Source organism: Monodon monoceros, unplaced genomic scaffold (genome assembly GCF_005190385.1).
Source record: "Monodon monoceros isolate NGI ecotype Baffin Bay Population unplaced genomic scaffold, NGI_Narwhal_1 Super_Scaffold_15, whole genome shotgun sequence".
NCBI classification, from domain to species: domain Eukaryota; kingdom Metazoa; phylum Chordata; class Mammalia; order Artiodactyla; family Monodontidae; genus Monodon; species Monodon monoceros.
This window is the reverse complement of record NW_021703771.1, coordinates 28,695,833-28,723,483: the sequence shown is the minus strand read 5'-3', so window position 1 is coordinate 28,723,483 and position 27,651 is coordinate 28,695,833. Positions and strand designations below refer to the sequence as shown.

At 40.2% G+C, this 27,651-nt stretch overlaps 1 protein-coding gene across 7 annotated transcripts in view; it reads right to left on the bottom strand.

Moving 5' to 3' along the window:
- The window catches only part of KLHL32 (kelch like family member 32), a 233,436-nt gene that overhangs the window by 95,632 nt on the left and 110,153 nt on the right, over positions 1 to 27,651 (bottom strand). For 6 of the 7 annotated variants that reach the window (XM_029224082.1, XM_029224080.1, XM_029224077.1 and 3 more), the window contains one exon: positions 10,510 to 10,608. The exons of the other annotated variant lie outside the window; for it this stretch is intronic. Coding sequence is in view for 5 of the 6 variants with exons in the window: in XM_029224080.1 (XP_029079913.1) it covers positions 10,510 to 10,608 (99 nt within the window). In the remaining variant the exon portion in view is untranslated. The remainder of the gene's footprint in view (positions 1 to 10,509; positions 10,609 to 27,651) is intronic. 7 annotated transcript variants of the gene reach the window in all.

Sequence of the window (27,651 nt, the reverse complement as noted above, 5' to 3'; positions counted from 1 at the left end):
TACTATGCTATAGGATACTTTGCATGCACTATCTCACGAACACTCCAACACTCCTAAGATGTACATTGTATATACGGTATCATATCTGTATCACATCTGTATTTGTGGGCAAAGAGGTTATGTAACTTGCTCAAGGTCACACAACTCTGGGACATGAACTTATATCACAGGGAGACAGATAAGTAAATCAATACAAATAATATGGTGTGATCAGCACTCTGGAAGAATGCCTGTAATTAATGAAGAGGAGGGAAATCCACCTCCAACTAGGTGGATTTATCAGGCAGCTCTGGAAGAGGAGCTATAACACATGAGCAAGCTACTTGCAGGTTAAAGAGGAACTCATAGGGTGACATAACGAGGGAAGAATAATCCATGGAGAAGAAGGCTTCATACAAAGAGGTTTGGGCACGGGGACATGCATGAAGTTCACAATGATTGTGGTATAGCATGTGGGTAGTAACTTGTTTTTTTATTTTTTTAAAAAAAAGAAGGCTAAAGCGATAGGAAGTTTCATAATAAAAATGGAACCTGTGAACCACTTCAAGAGGAATGAACCTTGTTTTGAAGGAGGCACTGCGGTGAGGCAGGAGTGAAGGCAGGTAGGTCCATTGGTTAGCAGGAAGTTTCTTTAGTCCAGGAAATAAGTATTGAGGATTTGAATTAAGATGGTGGAAATAGAAATAGAGAGAATGAGAGAGATTTAAAAAGTTAAGGGAGTTCACCCAAGCCCTGCACACAGATGTTTGTAACAGCTTAATCGTAATTGCCTAAACTTGAAGTGACCAAGACGTCCTTCAGTAAGTGAAGGGGTAAGTAAACTGTGGTCAATCCAGACAATGGAATACCATGCAGCACTAAAAAGAAATGAGCTATCAAGCCATGAAAAGACACAGAGGAGATTTAAATGCATATTACTAAGCAAAAGAAGCCAATCTGGAAATGCTACATACTGTATGAATCCAACTATATGACGTTCTGGAAAAGGTGAAACTGCGGAGATAGAAAAAGATCAGTGGTTACCAGGCGTTGTGGGGAGGAGAGGGAGGGATGAACAGGCAGAGCACAGAGGATTTTTAGGGCAGTAAGACTATTCTGTATGATACTGTAATGGTAGATGCATGTCATTACACCTTTGTCCAAACCTACAGAATGTAAAACACCAGGAGTGACCCTTAATGTAAACTGTGGACTCTGGGTGATAGTGATGTGATAGTAGGTCCACCAATTGTAACAAATGTACCTACTCTGGTGGAGGATGTTGATAATGGGGGCAGGGGGTACATAGGAAATCTCTGTAGCCACCTTTCACATTTGTTGTGAACCCAAAAATTACTCTTTAAAAACAGTGTCTTAAAAAGAAATTTAGGGAGGTAGAATTGAAAGGTTTTGGTGATAGCCTATGTGGAGCACAAGGAGATGAAATATTTTAGGATGACTCCTGGCTTTCTGGCTTGGGTTAACACTCAGAAAGGTCATATGCCTGTGGGATATCCAAGAGGAAATGCTGACTAGGCAGTTGGCTTAGAGAAGATAAAACATGCTATCCTTGGGTACAGTAAGAATAGGGCACATGAAGGAGACAAGAAATTAAAAGGACAAGGTTAGAAACCTAGTTTGTAACCAGGAGACAGGGATCCAGCTTGTGTTTTAGGGAAAGAAATTGTTTTGTGGGCCGGAAAAATAACTTAGGTTATACAGCAAAGTATTGATTAGCTTTAGTCAACAGACAGGAAGCTCAGTTGAGCTACTGCAGGAACATCTAGGAAAAATAATCCAGATCTGAATGATGGCAGTGACAATGAAGAAAGACAAGAAGGCATATGTGAGAACGATTTAAGAGGTTAAACCAATAGAATGTATTGAGATTAATGAGATCATGGAGCAACATAAGATTATGCCAAGGTTTCTGGTTTGGGTTACTACATGGATACTGGTTCCTTAACAAAGAGTGGGAGGAGGAACAGGTGAGTAGAATGGGTGACGGTGAACTGAGACGCACGTGGATGCCAGCCAAGTGGAAACAGCTGAACACAGAGCTTGGCGCTCAGGAGAGGAGACTGCAATCCTCCAAATGTGGATGAAAGAGAGTGATGGTGAGCAGAAGAGAAGGGCACCCACATGGCATCACTGTACCCAGAGGGATATTCACAGAGCTGATGGAAGAAGAGTTTGTAAAGGAACTGAAAAGAAGTAGAAGGAGAACAGGAGAGAGTCTTGAGAAAATAGAAGTGTAGGAAAGAAAGGAGCTAATAACCACTGTCGGAAGGCTGTAGAGTGGTCACATTAAAGACCATAAAAGGCCCACTGCCTTTGACGATTAGAAGGCTTTGGGGACCTTTACTGGAACAGCCTTTGAGGAGTAATGAAGGCAGAGGACTGAGTTCAATAGGACTGAAGAATGAATAGGAGGTAAGGAAGTGCAGACACTGTTCCCAGTTTGGTAGTGAACGGAAGGAGTGAGTTGTGATCGTGAGAAAAGAAGAAAAGTTTCTCCCATCTTATTGATCCTATTTTAAAAATGAAAGGAAGGTACCAGTGGAGAAGACATTGGAACCATGGGAAACACAGGAGGTACCTGATGCATCAAGTTGCTGAAAGGCAGTTTAGCCTTAGAGAATAGGGCAGACATTTAACTATGGGCAGAAATATTTGCAGGTGGAGGGCGAACAGGAGGATGAATATCTTAAATGAAACATAGATTTTCTTTTAATGCCCCTAATTTCAAGTATTGATAATGGAATTAAGTGAGATTGATTTTGTTTGCTTTGTTTATTGATTCTGAACTCTAGCATTAGTAAAATATTGGAAACATCTTATTTTTGAGAAAAATAGGCTGAAAGTGATTTTAAAATTGCCCACCACACAATAGTTAGCTTAGAATAGAAATTACTAATATTAGAAAAATCCTTCAAGACAATCTTTCTTGTCTTTAAAAACTCACAAACAATAAAGACGTAGTGAACCCTAGATTACCCACATAACAAATTAAAATGCCAAAATGACTTCCTTGGCCAGCCAGTGTGTCTCTGGGCTGTCACTGACATCCTTCGGTGTGGGCTTAGGGAAGAAAAGCCAAGATAATAGCATATGAAAAGATTAACTGGGATCCTAAAATGGCTGCTAAAAAACTTATGATATATTTTAGAGCCAAATATTAATGATATTTGAAAATTTTGATATTCTGGATCACCCACGCCAGATAGCAAATACTCATGATTAGAACAAATAATTAGTAGCTGGCTATGATTTAGTAGGGCTGATACATTTCTACCCTTTCTGATCATTTTCACTGACTTTAAAAAAAATCTGAAAGATTAAACTGTTTGTAATATATTTTCCAAAATTCGTACTTTAACTTTCTCCAAATACAAGAGTATCAGCTCTAGTGAAATGTGGAATAGCACTCAGTGTATTTGATTAGGGGCATATTCAATATATATGTTGGTATAATAATTTGTCTTATCTAATGCGGGAAAAAAATAGCTCAGCAGTGGAGAAAAATGAGTATAAGTTATAATTTCTCAACCTTGAGGATAAATTATTCTATTCAGAGCACCCACTATATATTATGTATTTAGGAGATACTGCTAATTTAATAATTAAAATTATAATAATGCATTGTTTGGAAGAGATAACCTCCTATAAGTCATTGTAGTATTACTTAGTTTAAAAATGATAACCTATTAAGAAATACTGTAAAATATGCAAGATCTTCAGTGCCAAATGCAATCCCCATAGAAAGTATTTTCAACTTCAAAAAAACTGTATTCAATGGGTAAAACTAATGTAAGACTGACTTATTAACATATTTTCCTCCCATAATATAAAATTTCAATATTTAAGCAAGAAACAAATTACTGAATGGATGCACCATTCGTTCCCTCAACACACACTGCTATGGACTGAACTGTGTCCTTGCAAAATTCATATGCTGATGTTCTAAGTCCCAGTATGATGGTATTTGGCGATGTGACTTTGGGAGGCAGTTGGGTTTAGATGAGGTCATGAGGGTGGGGCCCTCAGGATGGGATCAGTGTTCTCATAAGAAGAGACACCAGAGGGCCTTCCCTGCTGGCGCAGTGGTTAAGAATCCGCCTGCCAATGCAGGGGCATGGGTTCGAACCCTGATCCAGGAAGATCCCGCTTGCCACGGAGAAACTAAGCCCGTGCCTGCGCTCTAGAGCCTGTGAGCCACAACTACTGTGCCTGCGTGCCACAACTACTGAAGCCCATGCGCCTAGAGCCCCTGCTCCACAGCAAGAGAAGCCACCATAGTGAGAAGCCCACACGCTGCAACCAGAGAAAAGCCTGCGCGCAGCAACGGAGACCCAACACAGCCAAAATAAAATAAATAAGAAAAAAAAAAAAAAAGGAGAAGAGACACCAGAGAGCTTGCTGTCTCTTTCTCTCTGCCATGTGAGAACATGGCCAAAAGGTGGCCATCTGCAAGCCAGGAAGAGAGCCCTCATCAGAGCCTGACCAGGTTAGCACCTTTATCTTAGACTTCTAGCCTCCAGACTGTGAAAAATAAATATCTGTTTAAATCACCCGGTCTGTGGTATCTTGCTGTGATAGCAGGCCAAGCTGACCAATACAGACACTGAGCTGTTGTGATGCGATGGGAGGGAGGGGGTAAGATATAAAGAGATGTAAGGCATGACCCCTGCCTTCAAGAGTCCCTAACTGGGGTGGGTAATTTCCAACCACAGTAAGCCCATGAGGAAATTGATGCAAAAGCAGCACTCAGATACTTTCTGCTTCTGCGAAGCTATTTCAAGGATCCTGTGTTTCCCAGAGTTGAAAGGAAAAAAATATTTTCTAAGTAAAAGAACAGTAAAATCACCATTTATGTAAAAAAACAAAAAAACCAGAAATACCCAGAATTCTTCCTAATACCCTCATGAGAGAATAACATTCTTTAAACCTTTGTACCTTCACTGAAGAGAGAAAATGACTAATTCTCATGGTAGCCCATTTAGTGTAAAACTAAATGAAGACAAGGGATGACTAATAAGCATCAGTCACAGAGGAGGGAGATTTAGGGCAGGAAGTCACTTCCTCCCTCCTGCTCCCTTTACTTGGCTTCTGAATGATTAATAGTAAGAATTTTGGCTTCGCTCTATGAGACGATCCAAATGTGCACACTGTAAACAGAAAAACGCCTTCAATCTGAGGAAATGATCTTTTATGCTTGTAAAAGCAGAAAACAAAAACAAATGAAAACAGAATAGAACGCCCCCCCCACCCCCGTTTTCGTTACAGTGATAAAATGCTCTACCTAGAGCACTCCTGTCCCTTTCCTCTCACATCACAGCAGCACGTCTCCTCTTTCAGGTCACGTCTTCCCCATAAAAGTGCTAAACTAATGCCGCTTAATGACAAATTAATGTCCATGAATAAAAAATACACCTCTAATAGCACAGAGTAATTTGCCATTACAATATCATCATTGGACATGCCCCTGGTTTAATACGATGTATTTAATTCATAACCTAATGAGTGATATATAAAAAGAGGGAGATGAACCCTGCAATTACATTTATGTGAGTCTGTCACCTTATTTGTAAAACCTTAGAGTCATTTACATTCAAATTAGAACAAATGAGTGATTTCACAAAGTGCAGTGATAAATGACCACAGCAGCCCAAGACAAAACTGTATTTCCTGTGAACACATTAACAGTTTCCTATTATTTGTTAAAAATTACAAGGCATATTGCCCAGTGTGGTGTGAATAATGACTTTTTTACTGATTAGGTCAGAAAACTAATATGTAGCAAAATAAATAATTTTTCTTTTCATTTTTTTCTGATTTTTGCTTTAAATTAACTACTGAATTCTGGTGGATTCACACTGCCACCTGCTGCCTAGGAGTAGATACTAAAAGTATATTCCTATCAAAAGGAGTTAATTCACCCCTTTGGTGGTCTTATTCAGAAAGTCTAGTGAGGGCTCTTTCTTGTCAATATATTTAAATTGCATTTCACAATAAAGGCCGATACTTGGCAAACAAAAAGAAAACTTGCTAATCAAATAATAGGATATAGCATTTATTTGGGGGAGAGAGTACAAAATGTACAAACTTTTTTTTTGAAAGCTAATTACAAAAAAAGACATTTTCAGCAAAGCATGTGTATCTCCTAATATATCACTTTCAGGGGATACAACACAAAGTCCAGTGGCCAGTATCCTGATCTTATGACAGGGGACAGTTTGGAAGGGTGGTGTGTGTGTGTGTGTGTGTCTGTGTGTCTGTGTGTGTGTGTGTCCGTGTGTGTGTGTGTCTGTGTGTGTGTTGCCTACTCCTGACCCTTGGTACAATCTGAAGGCAATGACTGAAGGCTCTGCTTGTCACTCAGGACCTCTACCACCTAGTCTTCCCTCCCAATGACAAGTTCCAACATGAAAGGAAGGCCTTAGGGTCCAGAACAGAGCAGACTAGGAAAGGCATGAGGACTGGTGATGAGGTTGGGGAAGAACAGGCCTGGCCTTGGAGAGTTTCTGCAGGTGAAATGATGCTGCCAAATGGTCATTAGGGGAGCTAATAGACATTTCCAAATCCGATCAACATCCTAGTTCTGAATTTAGGTTTCTCCACCTGTAAAAATAAAAGAACTCTCACCTGCCTTAAGGGGTTGCTTAGCAGAGGAGAAATGGGAATCTTTGTGCAAAACACTCAATACAGATAGGCTCTCAATAAATGCTGGTTCTCTTTCCTGGGAAAGATAATGATGGCTCTGGGGACTATGGTTTGGCATAGATAGAGGATAGAAACAAGCAGGCCCCTTAGGAGGAAATTATGAACTCTTATAACATATACCTAATGACGGTGAGAGTCTAAAGAAGGTAAGAAAATTAGCAATGGAGAAAAGAATCAGGTCTGAGAGATATTTGGTAGGTAGCATCAACCCAACTTGGTAATTGATTGGATATGGTGGTGAGGAAGGGGTCAGAGACTATGTCCAAATTTCTAGACAACTAACACATTGATGGTACCATCAGCAGAGAAAAGAGTAGGTTTTCTCATGTTAGGTTTGAATTGCCTGTGTGATGTTTAGGTACAGATGTTCAGAAGCTAATTTTAAAAAAGGTTAGAAAAAAATCAAAGTTTGGGAAAACAAACTGTACTCAAAAAGTTTGTAATGTTTATCTGAGGGACTCGGTAAATCAGTAGACACATCAGAATCTCTATATCCATAGCCCATCTCTCTGAGGATGGTCTGCAGAGACTCCTTTACAAGATTTAACATAGTGAATGACATTCATGTAAACATGCATACACTGAAAAACAAGAAAATTTACACATTTTACTGAGCCCTTTTTATACACAAATATTGCTCTTTAATGAATTGGTTCATCTTTCTGATGAAATTTTTAAAAATTTTTTAAATTAAAAAAATTTAAATTTAAAAAAAATTTTAAAAAGCACAATGGACAAGGAAGACGAGCAGAGGGAGGAAAAGGGAAAGAAGCATTCACACTTTATTTGGAACTGAATCTCAGCAGATAAGTCTGACAGGTCATGGTTATTAATGATATATAACACGACAGGCTACACAGGACAGAGTCCTACAGCATTTCATTGCAAAGCAAGTGAGAAAGGATGCAAACTTGAGCAGTTGTCTGTAAATCCCTCATCTTGGGATGATGGGCTATTACTGTAGCCATTCCCCTTGTACTCACCCCACCCCAAATCATTTAGCTGCTTTCATTGCCAGGCTACCAGTTAATCTCAGCAACATGCACGGAGAACATGTGTGTTCTCAATGACAGGCCTGATTCGAGGGCCTGGAGCCAAAAATGAATATGGGGAAGACCTCACAGCCTGGGAAGCTAATTTGATGGCTGTCCTCACTGACAAGAGGGGCACTGCTCCTGTGGTGTGGGGTCCCGGCCCTCAGCAGCCTGCCAGAGGAAAAGCAAGAGAAAGGAGCCCACACAGTGGCCTCAAAGTGTCCCTTCCCTTGGCTGGGGTGGAGGGGAGCAGCGGCGTCTAGGCATGTGCAGAAGAAGCTTCAGGTCAATGCACTAGCCGATGGCCGCGGAAGCTCAGGGAGGCTTGGGGTGTGGTGGGGAGCTCAGGAAGCGCCCACCCAGCACTTCTCCTGGCATACGCTTCTTAACGCGCCCTGGAGGACAGCAGGAGGTCTACTGAGAGCCGAGCTCTACCCTCCACATCTCTGAAATAATGGTAATTTGAGAACAACAAAACAATACCAGACATCTTAGGAAAACGGTTTCACAAACTCCTCATTGGGCAAAGTACCGAACAAGAATGGAGAATATATTAGCCTTGGTTGATGGGTCTTAATTTCTAAGTACATTTTAAGCACTGAAGATTTTTCATTTTAACAGAAAATATTTTATATACCCAATAAAATGATTCCATAGGAAATTAAAAATCAGTTGAGCAATAATACCAAAAATCATAAATAGGTATAGTTATTTGACTATGTCAAAATAGGAAAGCAGACTGACCCCTTCTGGTAATTTGATAATCCTAAAAGAGAGGCAGGGTATATATTTGAAAAGGAGTGACATAATGAAGGTTTCTGCATACACATGGCTTTAGTCCTTATAGTCCAAGTTTCCTTCTACAAGTTGGCCATCTTGCAACATCACAGATAAAAAGGAAAAGGAAAGTTACATAAGAGAATGAAATGCAAACATTGGTGAAAAGACAGTGAAAATTCTAACCACTGCTCAAGCAGGCTAATAATGAATGAACTGTCCACAAAATACATCTGTTTGCAAGCCACATTTTTTTCCTCAGCAAAATAATGAATTGCAAGAAATAAATTCCGAAGTGCACACAAGTCACCTGGTATCTCAACAGGTTCATCTGATGGGATAGGGAAAAATACCCATTAACTTCCAACATTCATCTGGAATTCTCATTTAGAGAGAATTATAGGTTTAAGTTTACACACACACACACACACACACACACACACACACACTGTATATATACTGTATTTTAATGTGCGTCATGATAACTAGCACTATAACTAAACTTTTGTCAACACACATCATTAATTATTACCTGCCATGGAAAAAGTGAATCAGGTGATGATGCTGAAAGCACAAGTTGCAATATTTGATGTAGAAATGTCAAATAAAAGTAATTTCAATTTCACAAGTCAAACACACACCTTTGAAGTCTTGTAACCTTTCTATGTTATTCCCATTTGTTACTTGCAGAAAGGGATTAAAACAGGTCTCCCATATCACCCAACAATATTGAGGAGAAAAGAAAGGAAAATAAGATAAAATAGTTAAACATTTACTGTTAGATTAAGTATGCTGAGATAATGATAAAACTTTCATATGCTGTATTTGAACTGCTCCTTAGGTGAACATGGCTGACATTCCTCACACTGTCTCCCTAGGAGACACTGGCTCCTATTTCCTGAGGTTGCTGGGGGGATGAAATAAGATGATATATGAGAAAGAGCTTTGGAAATGACCTAATGAGTAACAGAAGTAAAGGCTATATTTAGAATTAGAGAAATTATTAGGAAGGAAATAATGTAATTAGGCAGAAAAAAATAGGATTTTTCTACTTACTAATAACATGTCATGTGCACAAGGACAACAGAATTAAATTATGTGGATTTATTATTTTTTTAAGTTTATTTTCACTGTTGTTATAATGCTGTAATATATGCAAGTTAAAGGTCATACGAGTGGAATAAATGGGAGGATCTCAATGTAGGGGGTTAGTACTTAACTCTCTGAAAAATAAAAGAGAGTCACATCCGTACTATCTGCCTAAGATGTCCCATATCTTCCTCTTGAAACAAAGGGTTTTCATGCAAGAAGGAAAAAAATGTCTTTGGAATCAGAAAGGCCTATCACTCGCCAGCTATGTCACTTTGGGAAAGCTGGGTATATTTCAAATCTTTGGGACTTTTTGCCTATAAAAATGTGCAACGTTGTTGTGAGGACCAAACGTGAAGCATCGGTGCTCGGTGGATGGGAGTTTTCTCTCCCTCCCCCTTGCAGAGCCTTTCCTGAAACCCTAGCAAATCAGGGCAAGAATGCACAGATCACTCATCATTTCTCCAGCGTTTATTGCCCAGGAAGTTCATGCAGCAATTAATTATGTATGACTTCATGATATGTTAGCTACTGTTACTGAAATCCTAAATGACTGACCAACTTCTCATGCATTTCTGCAACCAGAGAGCATTGCTTCAAATCAAGACCCTTCCCAGCGTCATCTCCCAGGGCCCCAGTAGTGAACCCTGTGTGTGGTTGTTGAGTTACTCTGCCGCCCAGGGGTAGTGAGGTGGGCAGGGAGGGTCGGTGACAGGAAGTAGGACATGAGAGCTGCAGCTGCCCTCTTAGGAGCCTCTCAGCCTGTGTCCTGGAGAAATTCTACCACCACAGGCCACATTTCCCACCCCCCTCCCTTCCATTTTACCTGTCACTGGGCTCCAGTCGGTGGGGTACTGCAGGGAGAAGGAATGTGCAGGGCATACTAGCAGGATGCAAGCTCACATACCTGGATGAGATAGTGGGAACATAAATTGAGAAGCTCCAACAGCTGTAGGTGACTGCCAGCTGCTAACACATCCTGGATCACGCCTGGCTCCAACAAAATCTGTTTTTTTTTAATAAAAGAAAGCTATCAGTTACTTACAAATTAATACTTGCTTACTATGCAAATACACTGCATTTAAATTGCTGCTTAACATACTATACCTGAATTAATACTGTTCCTTATTATGGAAGCCAGTTCTCTTTTTTCTATTCTGATTAATGAGCTGTGGCCCTTATTCTAACAGCTAAGTTCTCATTCCCAATACTCATATCTGGTGTATAAAACTCCATGCTTAACCACTTATTTTTGTAGGAGGATATGAACGTTTGCAAAGAACAATATAATAGCCTTCAAATTCAGTTTATGATGAATATAATCTTATAAACACAAAAGAACTGAATTTTAGTTTTTCAAAGCATATTTCAGAATGTTATTCTTCAGTAAATCACAGAAACAGTATGGTTAACAGGTATTTTAGAGAAATGGGGCTTATAGTTCTCCTTGAAATACAGGACCAGAGGTGGATATTACTCCATTTTACTTCTAAGTCCTACAATAGTAAACTTCAACCACAAAGTTCCATTTTTTTTCCTTCTCAATCTCAGATTCTCTGATCCTTTATGTTTCAAATAAAATATGTAGAAATAGTATTTTCAGAATATAAAGGCATCACAGAGAAGCAAAACTTCCCCAATACACTGGTGATACCAATTCTTTTTTTCTGGTTAGGTCCAACTTTGTGCCTACTGCTGCCAGCTCGTGAGCTGGTGAATAGGGCTGGAGAAAAACACACAACTAAGTTGACGAAATTCACTTTACATGCAAGACTGCCAGACACAGGAGGCCTTTAGGGCTGCTCCAGCCATCCTAACTCATTTCCCGAGCCCAGTGACGCCCAAGGTCTAGTCTCTGGACCAGCATCAGCATCATCACCTGGGAACTCGTGAAAACTGCAAATTCCTGGGCACCTCCCCAGACCTAACTGAATCAGAAACTTTCAGGTGAGGCCCAGCAACTGCTGTTTTTGATGCAGGGAAGCCAGTGCTTCTGATGCAGGGAAGCCTGAAAAACACTGATGGGGTCAGCTCGCTCTCACCCTCTATTTCTTCTCCCATGCTCCTCTCTCCTCAAGCCTCCAACCTCCTTGTCTCTTTTCCTTTTTTTTTTTTTCTTTTTTGCGGTACGCGGGCCTCTCACCGCTGTGGCCTCTCCCGTTATGGAGCACAGGCTCCGGACGCGCAGGCTCAGCCGCCATGGCTCACGGGCCCAGCCGCTCCACGGCATGTGGGATCTTCCCGGACCGGGGCACGAACCCGCCTCCCCTGCATCGGCAGGTGGACTCTCAGCCACTTGCGCCACCAGGGAAGCCCTCGTCTCTTTCCTTACTTCAACCTCATGATCTTCCCAAGGCTCCCACCACCAAGTCTACCAACCCACCCACTCACATCTGTACCAGCTCATTTTCCTCTCCTCAACACTCCCCTTGTGCACTAGATCCCACCTCCCTCTGCCTGATACCATCCCCTCTTGTTCCTGCGTCATCATCTGTTCGCTTCTACTGGATGATAACTCCCATCAGCATACAAATATGCCATTACAGCTCGTATCTTAAGAAAGAAAAATTCCCTCCCTTGAACCCACAGATCCGTCCATGCTCCCCTTCATAACAAAGTTCCTCAGGGAAGCTGTCTATATAAAATGCTGCTGTTTGCTCTGCACTGCTCTGTCTCAAACCCACTCCTGTTGAGTTCTGTTTCTACTGTTCCTCTAAAAATGCTCTCATCGAGGTCACCAGTGACCCCTAAAACCAACAGCCATTTCTCAATCTTACTCAAGCCAACAGCAGTTAGCAAAACTGACTTTCCTCTTCTGGAGTGATTTCTTCCCTTCCCTCTAGGACGACGCTCCCTCTCTTGGTTTCTTCTACTTCAATAACGAGTCCCTTTCCATCTCCTTCCCAACCTGTAAGCTTTGGAGATGCCCAGAGCTCAGTCCCCAGATCTCTGCTTTCCTCTCTCTACTTACTCCGTGGATGATATCATGGCTTTAAAATTATCTACACACTGATTACACTCAAATTTGTTTCTCCAGCCCCAAACTCACCCTTGAACTCTAGACTCTGATATTCAATGGCCTATTCTGTATCACCACTTGGATGTCTAATGGGCAGCTCAAACTCAACGTGCCCCAAACTGATCTCTTCATCTTCTCCACCAATCACCAAACCTGCTCCTACCCCAATCTCACCATTTCAGCAAACAGCAACTCTCAGTTATTTACACTAAAACCCGAGTCATTCTTTATTCCTCTTCTTTTCCTCATACCTCACATCTGATCCATCAGCCACTCGTTAGCTCTATCTTCAAAATAGTTCCAGAATCCAATCACACTCAGTAGCACTTCCATCCTTATCACTCTAGTCCGAATCACTGTCTTCCCAAATTTACTGCAATAGCCACATAACTAGTTGAACTGCTTTCTCCTTTGCCTCCTCGCACTGTTTTTTAATAATATGAATCAAACGGGTGCTTTAAAAACACAAATGAAATTATGTCATTCTGTTACTCAGAACTCTCTGACTTTTTATCTCATTGGGGAAAAAAAAAAAAAATCCGAAGTCTTCACTATACCATATAAGGTTCTTCGAATACGCTGAGCACCTCAGTGTTTACAACTAGCTGTTTTCTCTGCCTGGATCACTCTTCCTCAAGACGTCAGAGAGGCTCACTCTCTCATGTCCTTCAGACCTCTGCCCAGATATCACCTTATCTGAGAGGGCTTCTCTGACCATCCTATGTAAAACAGTACCCCACTGTCCACCACCCCATTCCCAATCTCCTTACTTTGCTTTATTCTTCTTCACAGCACTTAACATCTCTCAACATAGTACATATTTATTTGTCTATTTGATGATTTTCTGTTCCTCCACTCACTAGGATATAAGATCCAGGAGAGTAGGGACTTGGTCCATTTTGTATACCCAGCACTTAGAACAATGCCAAACAAAAAGCTTTCACTTAATATTGATGAATTTACCTTATAATAATGTACTGATGAATTAATTTATATCTAGAATTTTAAAAAATTATTTATTTTTATTTATGGTCTCACCGGGCGCAGCATGCAGGATCTTAGTTCCCCAACCAGGGATCAAACCTGTACCCCCTTCATTGGAAGCTCAGAGTCTTAACCACTGGACTGCCAGGGAAGTCCTCTAGATATGTTTTTAAATTCAGAATTAATTTTATTAATTAGCCTAACATGAGAGGAGAGAGGGAAAAGGACGATACATTTTATTTCTGAACTATTAAAGAAGTGAAAAAGCTAAGCACTTGTGGCAAAAATACCAACACTCATCTTATTCTGAAAATTCTTTATAGCTCCTTTCCTGTCTAGTCAGAGGGAGAAATCTGAATTTCTCCAACTCCTCACGGAGAGAGGTTTTGACTGACATTCAGGAAATTATTGCAGCTCCCTTTACAGGAGCAAGGATGCAGTGTGTTCTTACAGAAGAGGCATGGCCTAAGGCACAGAATGGGGAATAGATGGATTAGAAAGGCTAGTCTTAGCCTTTATATCCTGTCAGTTGCGCTTATTTCACACAACTGGCATTCATGATAACCTCTAAGGCTCGGTAATGCCTAGCACAAAGACAAATATCACAGAGAGACAAGATGAATATTCCATAGCACGTGTAACACGTCCAGCGGGCCAACTGGAGAAACCTCACAAGAGAAACCCATACTGGGATTGTTTTTGTCTTTGTTTCTTGTTTTTCGTTCTGTAGTTTTTTTTTCATCTCTCATTATAACATAAGTTTTTCTAAAAGATAAAGGGAGTGGTATGAAAAAAAAAAAAACCTACCAGAAAAGCTGGGTCTCACTTATAGAAACAGAACCAGCATTTCCAAGTTCCACTTACACTAGTCTTTTAAATTCAGCTTTGTTGCTCTTTGGTGACTGGTTGTCCTCATACATTTTTCCAGAGAATGTGTGTTTGGGCAGAATAACAAAGGTCCAATCTCCTCACGAGGTATAGTATGGTGAATCTATCTGCTGCCTAGAAGAACTGGGTGAAATGGCCTTTTGTAGAAGGAATGGCTTTCCCCCACATCAGTTTATGGATGACAACTAAGATCACTAAGTTTAAGTGCTGCAGAAACGCATACCCATCCACGTCCAGTCTGGCACTTACAGCAGAAGAGACGGGAGGAAGGATCCTTCCAGGACCACCCACAGGAGGGAAGGGTATCCCCTGACGGTCAGAGCACAGAGTGGTGGAGGAGGAGGTTGACACATCTAGTCACTCATCAGACTGGAGGAGCTTAGCTCAGACAAGCCATCAACAGTGGACAAGGCAAATGTCTGAATAACAAAAGAGATCAAGAAATGCAGGATGCATAAAGCCAAGTGGTCCAGAAAGCAGTGGGGAAGACGAAAACCACTAAAGCCACCTAACTGGGCTGGGCATTGCCTCTCTCCTCAGCGATGCTCCCCTGCCTGGGTGGAGACAGAGGGGGGTGTCTTCAGATTGGACAAAGAGGTTCTGATACAATTTCAGGTGGGGCACGGGCGCCTCTTGTTCATAGGCCATCTGTATACAGTATGCTCTCACTGCCACCCACTCACACCTGACCTCCGGGTAACAGAATACAGGGGGCTGAACTTGAAAGAGGGGAGCTGGACAGTACTAGCTGGGGAGGTAACAATCTCATTACATAAGCTTTTCCTGCAGCTGGTGGCATGCTAGGCCAGGTGAACCGAGGAAACGTCTACAGCGGACCCCTGCCCCAAATGCTCAGACTCTGCACTCATTTTGATCAACTGAGGATAAGAACTGGTCCATGGCTGTAGTCAGGGTGACACTGGGTGTGGTGACAAAGTAACAGAGGTAAAAGCTACAACTGTAGTTGAAGATGGTGGTCTCCAAAGACACCAGTGAGAGTTGCTGCATCAGAATTCAGGCATGAAGGGGTCCACTTGCCCTGCCGCAAGGAGGCACTCTTGAAAACTCAGTCCAAAGGTGTCATCTGGCCACCGATCCAAGCAGGGTCGAATCTGCACAATCTCTAATGAAGGCCTTCCAAACTGGAATGAGACTGGGGCTCCTGGTCCCAGCGACAACCTCAGGCAGCACACGAGGCCAGACACTCATGAAAGAGGAGTGTAGGAGGTGAGGTGAGATTCTGCACAGCCTACGATGAGATGGGCCCTCCCCACCAGTGCCCAGGCCTCACCGGGCTTGCACTAAGGCAGCATACAGACCCCAGGGCATTCCTGCCTTTCCTTATTCAGCTCCTTCTCCCATATCACCAAGCGTCCGTGCATCCTTTTAATTCTGCCTCCTTGTTGCTTTTCTTCTCTTTATTTTCCCTCTCACTTTTACCTTGCTTCTTGGAGTAGCCGCTAGTAGGGCCTGTCTTTAATAGCCATGGCAAGTCTCAGTGTGACCTTTTTTCCTGCTTTATGAATAGGTGAATTGGCATCTTGAAAAAATTTTTGTATCTCAGTTCTTCAAAGTTATCTTCCTCATTTCTTGCTTTAGGAGATGTTTAAATTACTTACTTCTGGGTTTGTGGATAGAGTAGCCTGAAGGAATCGAACATGTAAAAGCCAAACAAACAACTATGCACACAGGAACACAAGCACTTTTGAAAGCTCTCATGTAAGTGCAAATTAGCTGTGGCCTAAGGCTATTTATAAGAATAAATGAGCACACTTGTTCTTCTTTATGCTTGTTTCTTTGGGATGTTTTTTTCTGTGTAACATAGAAAAAATGGCAAATTATCACAATTTTGAACTGATAAATCAAAACAAGTAAACTGAATACAACAGCATAAATAACTTTGTTTTTTAATTTTATTTTCTAATTTTATTATTTTTTTGGCTGCATTGGGTCTTCGTTGCTGCACGTGGGCTTTGCTCTGGTTGCGGTGGGCGGGGGCTACTCTTCATTGCAGTGCAAGGGCTTCTCACTGCAGTGGCTTCTCTTGTTGTGGAGCACGAGCTCTAGGCGCACGGGCTTCAGTAGTTGTGGCTCGCAGGCTCAGCAGTTGTGGCTCGTGGGCTCTAGAGCACAGGCTCAGTAGTTGTGGTGCACAGGCTTAGTTGCTCTGCAGCATGTGGGATCTTCCCGTACCAGGGCTCGAACCCGTGTCCCCTGCACTGGCAGGCGGATTCTTAACCACAGTGCCACCACGGAAGCCACAACAGCATAAATAACTTTTATTCAAGACACATAAAACCTTTTGTATAAAGTTCTTCAAGAGACTTCTTATAGACCGAATTTGAACCATAAGATCTAGCTATGAGAAATTGCCATCAATTTAGTTTTTTGCTTCAAAGCCACTACACTAAGGATTTTTTTAAACCACAAGGTGGCGCCTATGTTTAAAGTAAAAGGATTTTCTAAATTACTCATATACCGCATCTTTATAACAGACACTTTATTTTTAAGAAAAAATAATAATAATTCAAATAAGGATAATAAAGTATATGAATTCTACTTTCTAGATGTATTTATCATTTGGGGAAATGTTCATAAATATTTCTGTTGAAATGCTTGATCCGAGTGACACTGATCAGAATTCAGTAGTTCTCCATAAATCAGGTCCCAATTTATGAATATTAGAAGTTCAAACTTTTTGTCTTTGTATTCAGAAACTCTCATGATGTGGTCCCAACCTAGTTTATAAAACTTATTTCCAATTCTGCAACCTTATGTTTCCTTTGCTAAAGCCAACAGCCCATTGTTCTCCACATATAGGCAATACCTTTTTCTCTACCTTGAATGCCCTTCTCCCACTTCTTCAATCTCTATATGTCAAAATCCTACCCATTCCTCAAAACTCAACTGTAAGTCCATTTCCTATATAAAGTGTTGCAAGATTTTCTTTCACCCCAATATGCAATTGGGATTAACCTCCTGGGACTCCAAACCACCAGAGATGTCTGATGAACTAAGCCCATGGGCTCTAGGTCACACCACCTGACTTCAAATCCTGGCTCCTACACTAGCTGGCAGAATGATATTGTGAAAACTACTCAATTATCAGTTGAGTAGTTTCCTCAATGATATGATTAAATTATAATATCTATCTCAAAAGATTGTTTTAAGGACTAGGAAAATGCATATGTATTATAACATTTGTGTATGGCTGTGTAAGAAAAATGGTTTAAACAATTTGGAACTTATTTTTCTCACGAAACATGAATTAGGTAGCTTGGAGTGCCAACAAACCAGGCTCCTTGCATTTTCCTACTTGGCCAATCTTAGCCTGTAGTTTCATGGTCACAAAAAGGCTGCCACACCTCCAGGTTCTGCATCTGCACTCAAAGCAGAAAGAAAAGAGAGGACAAAGAAACAGAAATAGTATACCAGCTGAGTCTGTCATTATTTATTAGAAAATAACAGGTTTCATATGAACACTACCACACAGACTTCCACTGACATTTCATCTGCCAGGTCTAGGTCATGTGGCTACTCAAAGCGGTAAAAGAACCTGGGAAATTGAGTTTTTAAAGCTAGATGCACACAAGTTAATAGCAAAAAAAAGAGAAAAGCTAGATGCACTATTGTCCCAAATTAAATTGGAGCTCTATATAAAGAAAAAAGAGGAAATGGATTGTGCAGGCAATCAGAGTATACGCCACCATGGCTCTTAGCACAGTATATGTTTATATAAATCTGTAATAAATGTTAACTGTTATCTATTTCTTTTTCATGTGACTAAGTGCTTTTGCCCTGAATGAGTTATGTGAGAGTGTTTTATCTTATGTTTTACCTATGAGACTTTGATGGCAAGGTCCATCTTATTTCATGTTCATTGCTGTTGAACATTCTAGAAGAATACCTCAGGAAATACTTAGTAAAGAAATTTACAGGATTGAAAAATACAGGTCCTGGAGAAAATGTTAGAAGATGTCAAAAGTCTCCATGGGGAAGCCTGGTCACATGCTAATCCTCATCAAGGATTACCCAGCTGAAAGAGTTAAATAAGAGGACACAATAGACATTTCAACTAACAGCTGTAGTCATATCTCTAAAAAAAGGTCACCTTTTGGTTAGATGTTGTATATAATAAATTCATGATTTGACTATTGATTCCTTAAGTTACAAATTTTATCAGGTGGTTTTCTTCCAAACATAGTACACTTGTACAAATTTCTAAAAGATCTCAAGTCAAACATTTAAAAATACTAATTTATTTTCAATTTATGAAAAAGCAATCAACTTTTCCCTCTATTAGAATATGAAAAAAGAGAAAACTAGACTTGACTTTCAGAATATTTTGAAAAAATGTTAAAAACCACAAAGGTAGGGTTTCCCTGGTGGCGCAGTGGCTGAGAGTCCGCCTGCCGATGCAGGGGACACGGGTTCGTGCCCCGGTCTGGGAGGATCCCACATGCCGCGGAGCGGCTAGGCCCGTGACCCATGGCCGCTGAGCCTGCGCGTCTGGAGCCTGTGCTCCGCAACGGGAGAGGCCACAACAGTGAGAGGCCCACATTACGCAAAAAATTAAAAACTAAAAAAAATTTTAAAAACCACAAAGGTAAAACCATAATAAAAACATACTAGCAAAAAAAAGAAAGGTGCGGAAATCACCTGGAGATTCTATTATCTTCCTTCACAAGTTTACACATCATCATTCGGGTCATTTGAAATTTCTAAGGTTACAGGCAGGTAGCAGAAGCACAGGCTCTAAGATGCCAAGAAGAAACCTTAAATAGATAAGGACACTAGTATTACACTACTAGGAATGTAATTATATTTGCATTACATGCTGTCCTGCAAAAATTTTATTTATTACCATTAATGCAACCTGAAGGTCTGTAGATGTTGCTACTCATTCTTCCTTTCCCATTTTGGGGCATGTGGAAGGGTGATGGATTAAATACTTGAGCTAGGTCTCAAGTAGAGAGAGAAGGAATCAGATGGAATTATTAAGCTGTGGTATAATTCATACTAAGATGGGGTGGGCACAAGTTGCTCTAGGAACACTTGGCTGGAGATGCCCTATTCCACTGAAACTGTGAAATAATTCTTCGTATGAAAAAACTTTGTCCCCTCATATGAGCAAGCCCCATTTTCTTTTAGCCCCTTCTGCATTAGCATAATTCTGGCATTTCAAAGCTCTAAGATCAATAGTTCTGTCAGACAGTCATGTCCAGCATAGTTTTCTTCAGTGTTTAAATTAACAAAATATTTAACAAAGTGTAAAGATGAATTATATATACTTAACATTACTTTAAAAATTTGGCCTAATTATTTGAAAAGGCAGAACAAGTTTTTGATAGTTTCTAACTAGAAAAAAGCAGTCCCAGCAATTAAATATGATGAAACATGAAGGTCATTACAGGTTATAAGAAAAGTCAAATTAATTATTAAGACTCACTTTTATCACCAGTGCTCTTTCAAGTGTGATGAACATGGGAGGTTTCATCGCATTAAGCTTTACTAATGAATCTGGGTGTCTCCATACAGAGCTAGTTTCTTACAACGCTAGCATGGCCAAAGAAGAAATAAACATTACTTTAAAATACTGATATCCGGGGCTTCCCTGGTGGCGCAGTGGTTAAGAATCCGCCTGCCAATGCAGGGGACACAGGTTCGAGCCCTGGTCCAGGAAGATCCCACATGCCGCAGAGTAACTAAGTCCGTGTGCCACAACTACTAAGCCTGCGCTCTAGAGCCCGCAAGCCACAACCACTGAGCCCGTGAGCTACAACTACTGAAGCCCACGCGCCTAGAGCCCATACTCTACAACAAGAGAAGCCACGACAATGAGAAGCCTGCGCACCGCATTGAAGAGTAGCCCCTGCTCACTGCAACTAAAGAAAGCCCTCGCAGCAATGAAGACCCAACACAGCCAAAAATAAATAAATAAAAATTAAAATAAAATACTGATATCCAAAGATGGATGGCCTCCAGAAGAATGAATAGGGCTGGTGCCAATGTTCATTTGTAGTTGGCTACTACTGGGTCACTGCTGGGTGCTTGAGTAGAGGCAGAAGCAAAGATCCAAAAGGAATCATTATGCTGTGGTGTAATCCATGCTAAGATAGCGTGGACACAGGATACTGTAGGAGCACTTGGCTAGGGATGCCTCATTTCATTGAAGGAAGCTGTAGAATAATTTTTTTCAAGAAAAAATACATCATTAATATCCAATTCCAGGTTCATTTGGAGAATTCCTTGCATTTGCTTTATAAGGAGTGGAGGTAAAAGTATGGCTCTTGGGGCCACTGTAGGAATGTGGGCAAGTCACTGACACGTATGTTTTTAGCATCATCGTATAAAAAAATGAGATGACTACTATCTATTTTCTTAAAGTCTTCATAAAGATAAAATGAGATAATCCTGGTAAAATTTTTAGAATAATGCCTGGCGTGTTTCACACGGTAAAAAATTGTAGCTGCTATTGTTATTATTGTTGTTGTTAATTCCATGAAAAAATAAACCTACTTCGCAAATAATGACCCCATTTCTAGTGTTCACACATTGCCTACTATGTACCAGGTACCATGTGAGGTAATGTCATACATGTTATCTCTCCTTCTTATACTCTTCCCCACTCCTCACTCCTGCAAGGTAAATATTAACCCCACATGGAAAATGAAGAAACTGAAGGCAGAGAAATTCACCCATTCAAACAGCAAATCTTTTCTCAGTGCTACAGTGCTCTAGGCACCTTTCTAGGCACTACGGATATGACCATAAAGAAGACAAGTTTCCTCATCTTATGGCACTTAGAGTCTAGGTTTTGGCCAACCGGGTAGACTGTGGTGCCATCAACTGACAAGACTAAAACAAAGGAAGAAACAGGTTTGGAGGGAAGATCAAGAGTTCCATTTCGGGGATATGTTAAGTTTGTGGCTTATTGGATGGCTATTAGTCATCCAAATAGAGATATCAAGTAGACAAAAATATATGAGTCTAGTTGGCAAACTATAAGTAGCAGATCAAAGTTTCCTTTCACATATTCTTGTGTGGCCTGTGAGCTAAGAATGGTTTAAGATAAAATTTTTACTTGCGTTTTTTAAATTTAAATTTAAATTTTTCATTAATAAACTTGATCTCTTAGAGCACTCTTAGGTCCACAACAAATGGAGCAGAAGGTATAGAGTCCCACATACCTCCTTCCCCTACACATGCATAACCTCCCCCATTATTAATGTTTCCCTCCAGAGTGGTACACTTGTTACAATCGGTGAACCTATATTAACACATTATTATCACCTGAAGCCCACAGTTTACATTAGGGTTTAATCCTGGTGTTGGGTTTGGATGAATGTATAACAACATGTACCCACCATTACAGTAGCATACCGAGTATTCTCACTGCCCTAAACATCCTCTGTGCTCCGCCTATTCATCCCTTCCTCTCCCAAGCCCCTAACAACCACTGATCTTTTTTACTGTCTCCATAGTTTTGCTTTTTCCAGGATGTCATGTAGTTGGAATCCCAAAGTATGTATCCTTTTCAGGTTGGCTTCTTTCACTTAGTGATATGCACTTAAGGTTCCTCCATGCCTTTTCATGGCTTGATAGGTCATTTCTTTTTAGTGCTGAATCCTATTCCATTGTTTATCACAGTTTATCCATTTGCCTACTTTGTGTGAATGTTAAGTTTTCAACCCCTTTGGGTAAATACCAAGGAGCATGATTGCTAGATTATATGGTCAGAATATGCTCAGTTTTGTAAGCTGTGTCTTTTGTGAATATTTTCTCCCAATCTGTGGCTTGATTCCCATTCTCTCGATATTGACTTTTGCAGAGCAGTTTTTAATATGAATGAAATTCACCTTATTATTTTTTTCATGAGTCATGCCTCTGGTGTTGTATCTAAAAAGTCATCACCATATCCAAAGTCATCTAAGTGTTCTCATGTTATCTTCTAAAAGCTTTATAGTTTTGCATTTTACATTTAGGTCTGTGATCCCATTTTGAGTTAATTTTTGTTTAGGGTGTAAGGTCTATGTTTAGACTCATTTTTTTTTTGCATGTGGATGTTCGGCTGTTCCAGCACCATTTGTTGAAAAGACTATTTTTGCTCCATTGCATTGCCTTTGCTCTTTTGTCAAAAATCAGTTGACTATATCTATGTAGGTCTATTTCTGGGCTCTCTATTCTGTTCCATTGATCTATTTGTCTATTCTTTCCAGACAATACCACACTGTCTTGATTACTGTAGCTTTATAGTAACTCTGGAGGTCAGGTAATGTCAGTCCTCCAACCTTATTCTTCTTCAGTACTGTGTTGACTCTTCAAGGTCCTTTACCTCTCTCCATAGAAATGTCAGGAACAGTTTGTCAATATTCACAGAATAACTTACTGGGATTATGATTAGGATAGCACTGAATCTACAGATCAAGGAGGAAAGACTGACATACTGATGTTAACAGTATTGAGTCTTCCTATCCATAAACATGGACTATCTTTCCATTTATTTAGTTCTTTGAGATTTCTTCTATCAGAGTTTTGTAATTTTCCTCATATAGATCTTGTCCATATTTTGCTAGATTTATTCCTAAGTATTTCATTTTTGGGTGCTAATGTCTAAGAAAGGTTTTAATCTTTTTTTAATAGTTGGGAAAAACCCAAATGATGAATAATATACTGTGATATGTAAAAAAAATATGAAATTCAAATTTCTGTATCCATAATAAAGTTCTATTTGAACATAGCCATGCTCATTCATTTACATATTTGTCTCTGGCTGTTTTCATGCTACAACAGCAGAGTTGAGTAGTTGCAACAGTGCTGTATATGGCCTGCAAAGCCTAAATTATTTGCTATCTGACCCTTCACAGAAGAAGTTTGCTGATCCCTAGTCTGGAGTGTAGACGGGGGCTGGCAGTCAACAGCATAAGGCTGTACCATATAACATGGGTCTGGAAGGAAGCTGGTTAGACTAAACAGAAGGGTCCTGACACCTGAGGAATTCAGAGCCTACGGAGGGAGGAGCAAGCAAAGACATCTGGAAAGGAATGATGGGGAGGGGAGCTGGGGGGCACAGAATAAGAACCCACAGAGTGTGGTGTCACAAAAGCCAAGAGAGAAAAGGCTTCGATGGAGAGGCAGGTTGACTGTGTTGAATGCAGCTGAGAGGTCACAAGGATATCATTCAATTGGTTTCACAATATCTGTGACTGTCAAGGACAGTTTCAGTGGAATGCTGAAGATGGAAGTCTCCAGACTTGATGAGTGGAAAAGTGAGTAAAAAATGAGGAAAAGTGAGTAAGTTTACACAACTCTTTTCGTAAGTTCTGCTGCGAAGGAAAAGTAGAGGAATAAATGGTAGCTGAAGAAGAATAGAAGAACAAGAAAAGGATTCTGAGAGAACAATAAAGCATGTTTACATACTGGTGGGAATGTTCCAGTGGAGAAGGAGAAACTGATGATAGAAGAGACAGAAATGAAGATTCAGGAGTGATGTCTGAGGGGAAAAGAGGGAGTAGGATCCAGAGCTTCAGGGGAGAGATTAACCTTTGACAAAGCAAGGTTACTTCTTCCAACAAAGTGAGTGCACAGAAACATGGAGGTTTGGAGATTCGATGGTGAAAAGATGAAGATCTTCCTGTCTGTATCTATTTTCTCAGTGGAAGGTGAGTCTCCCTTGCGGTATTTGACCAGAGGTAGGGTAATGAGAGGGGAAGGGTTTGAAAAGAGAGGAGAAGAAATGAAAAATTTATCAGGGAGAGGAGGAAAGCTAATTTCTACGGAAACAGATTAGCACTGCCTGGCTAGGATGTGCATCCATCTGAGATTTGGGAATCATGGATTTGAAGTGATAACAGTAACTTTTCCCAGCAACAACTAGCAGAGTTGATACTTATAGTGGAATTTAATCAACAGGTCTCCAAAGCTGCCACAGGCTGGAATCAAGCTTGGTTGCCTCTAAGGTCAGTGCCTATACTCTTTGGGCTGTGCCAAACCATTTCTACCCTGACAGATATATGCTAACACAAGGATGAATGGCTATAATCAGTTTTTCAAGAGCTACATCTATTCAATTACCGTATATCCCTGCAAAGTAAAATGCAGGTAGTACTCTATGAAGTATTACAGCTCGATTACTCTTTCTCCTATCTGAACTAGTGTACCTTTTGGAGCACTGAACGTCCTCAGATGCTTCACCATGCTCCATACACAAACAATTCAGGCCCCTGGTAATCCATTTCCAATAAATGCAATGGTGTGTTGACCTGGCATTTCCGTTCACTCTTCAAGCCACTCTGAGAAAGCATTCACTGCGTGATTTCCATCAATGCAGCCCTAACACCTAGTGAGTCCTTAACACATAGTAGGTGCTCATTAACTACTTGATGAATTAATGGATCTCAACTTGAGAACAAACTACAAATGGATGGTTTTTATGAAGTATACAAAGGAGATAAAATATTCACAAATTAACTTAGGACATTCAGTGCCTTTGAATTAGCCCTTCATTTGAATATTAGCATCATTATTCTACTCAAATGGAATATCGACTTGCAGTATAAATCTTCTCAAAAGTTTTGTTTGGCTAGTTATGCTTTTATCTTGAAATTAACCACAAAGGCCATATATTTTTGCTATCAGGTTGTTTTCGTTTAAAAAAAATCTTACATTTAGAATTGTAAAACGCCCATATATTACTACTCCATAGAAACACTAAACGTTTCCAGCAGAGGGCTCAAGAATTCTTTTTTAAGGAAAGAAGTTTATAAAGTTCATTGTCCAATAGCAGCTCTTGCAAAACTCCTCCAGAAGGCAATCTCACAAAAAATATGTTCTTCCTCTTGATCAAGTAATTCCAGGCCCATGAATTTATTTAAAATAATCCAAATTTTTAAAAAAACTGTATTATAATAAGGCAGCATTGTTTATATACTATGCATTTATGGATAAATATACTTTTATCTACTTCCAGAAAAGACATTAAAGTAAGTTATAATCACAAAAAATCTATATTAAATTACTCAGGAGATGGGCAAAGGCCAGGAAAAAAAAGAAAGATAACATATAATGTGTAAGTAAGTGAGAATTTGGGTGAATATGGCTTTTCACTTTCATTCTTCTTTATGTTTGTATAAACATTTGGGTGATTTTTTCATTTTCAAAAGATGAAAAATAGTAATTTATAAAATTTGCATGCTTCTTAATTTTAGTTCTGAAAATAAGGGTGGAAAAACTTTAGGAAGCAAGTAGAATGGCTTATTTATGGAACAATTTGGGATTCTGCAGACACTCATTTTTGCAGGCAGAACTAATGGGGTGTAGCACCACTTTTTTCATGCCTACAAATAACATTAATGTACCAACACTTTCAGATAGAGCTCCCAAATATTTTTATTCACTTTATTTATTTACATATACTCATTTTCAGAAGGCTCTGAGGCATCAATGGAAGCATTTAAAAATTAGAAACATAACTCAAGCAAGGAGAAAATAGGAAACAAAAAGTGATATGAGGTCAGGAGAGGAGATATATTATGTATATATATCCTCATAACTTTTAAAAGTGGGCTGCAAATATGGCTCTAAGCTTCCTAGCATCAAAACTAAAAAGGAAATGCAGCCTAACAAAAGATGAAATACTAAAATGAACTCTAGCTTCTCTAGGCCCTGAGATCTAATGGAAATTTTCCTGCAGAAATTAAGACTAACACTTAATGACTTACCTGGTGATACTTTTAATACCGTTGTACGTGTATTTTATAAACTTTGCATAAAAAGTAAAAGTTAATAAAGAGATTCTTCAAAATGCAGACATTCACTTTTCTGATTTTCTCCCTTGATACCTTGATCCAGGTATAAGACTTAGAGTAGATGAGCAGTGGTTTTTAATGGAGACAGGACAACCTTTCAGGGAGCAATTTAGAAACGCATGCAGGTATTTTTGGTTGCCCCAGGACAGGGGGACACTACTGGCCTTTGCTGGGCAGTGGCCAGGCAATGTACAGGACAGCCACCAACTGCAAAGAACTGCCCTAAATCCTGTATATCTGAGTGCCCTGATGTACATAAGTGAAAAACTTGTTTATAAAACTCTAAGTCTAGAATCTAACTGTTTTACATATAAACAAAATTTTTTGTTTGTTTTGTGTCAAGATACACTGAATTTTCCAAGAATGCTAACACAATAGAAACCAAAAGAAGACAACTGTTTTGTTTCGTACGGAATTTTACTAAGAGTTGTTCACTATTTTAGAAAATCATATCGCCTAGGGCATACCCTTGTGATATCTCAGTTATCAGCAAAACACCCATGTGTCACTCTGCATCTGTATGCAGCTGTCCCAGCATGATGATTCTCCCTATAGCTGTAGACAGGCAACTATTTCATTCTCTCTTCTGAAAAGTTCTGCTCCAGCATGTACATACTGAAATACGTATGATTTTCATTATACTCTCTTTCCTTCTGTGTATTCTTTATATATGGTTAAGACATTCTTATTAATGTTCAGAGTAATTTGTGTGGGTAAGTTACATTATTAGGAATTTCATTTCAGGATAGTAAAGGTGGCCTTTTTATATTAAGGCCTGATAGATGAGGTTGAGAACCACCAAGCCAGATGGACAGACTGCACATCTTCTGGGAATCTATTATGTGTATAATTTCTCCCAATGAACTTTTTTTTTTTTTTTTGCGGTACGCGGGCCTCTCACCGCTGGGGCCTCTCCCGTTGCAGAGCACAGGCTCCGGACGCACAGGCTCAGTGGCCATGGCTCACGGGACCAGCCGCTCCGCGGCATGTGGGATCTTCCCGGACCGGGACATGAACCCGTGTCCCCTGCATCGGCAGGCGGACTCTCAACCACTGCGCCACCAGGGAAGCCCTCCCAATGAACTTTTAATGAGAGTTTTCTAGCAAACAGGCTGAGGCTGGCGTGTAATCATTCTCTTTTGCTAAATAAGGGGAAAAGTTCATGTCCTTTAAAAAGCCATCAATAGGCTGACATCCTCTTATGAAAACTAAGGAGCTAATCAAGATTCTCTACTAAATAAACTGTTAACCTCCCTCCACTCAGAGATGATTTGATGGAACACCTAAGGAAGGGTCAGAATTTCCTTAGGGAATGATTCTGAGCACAGCCAACCCTTAGAAACTCCAATGA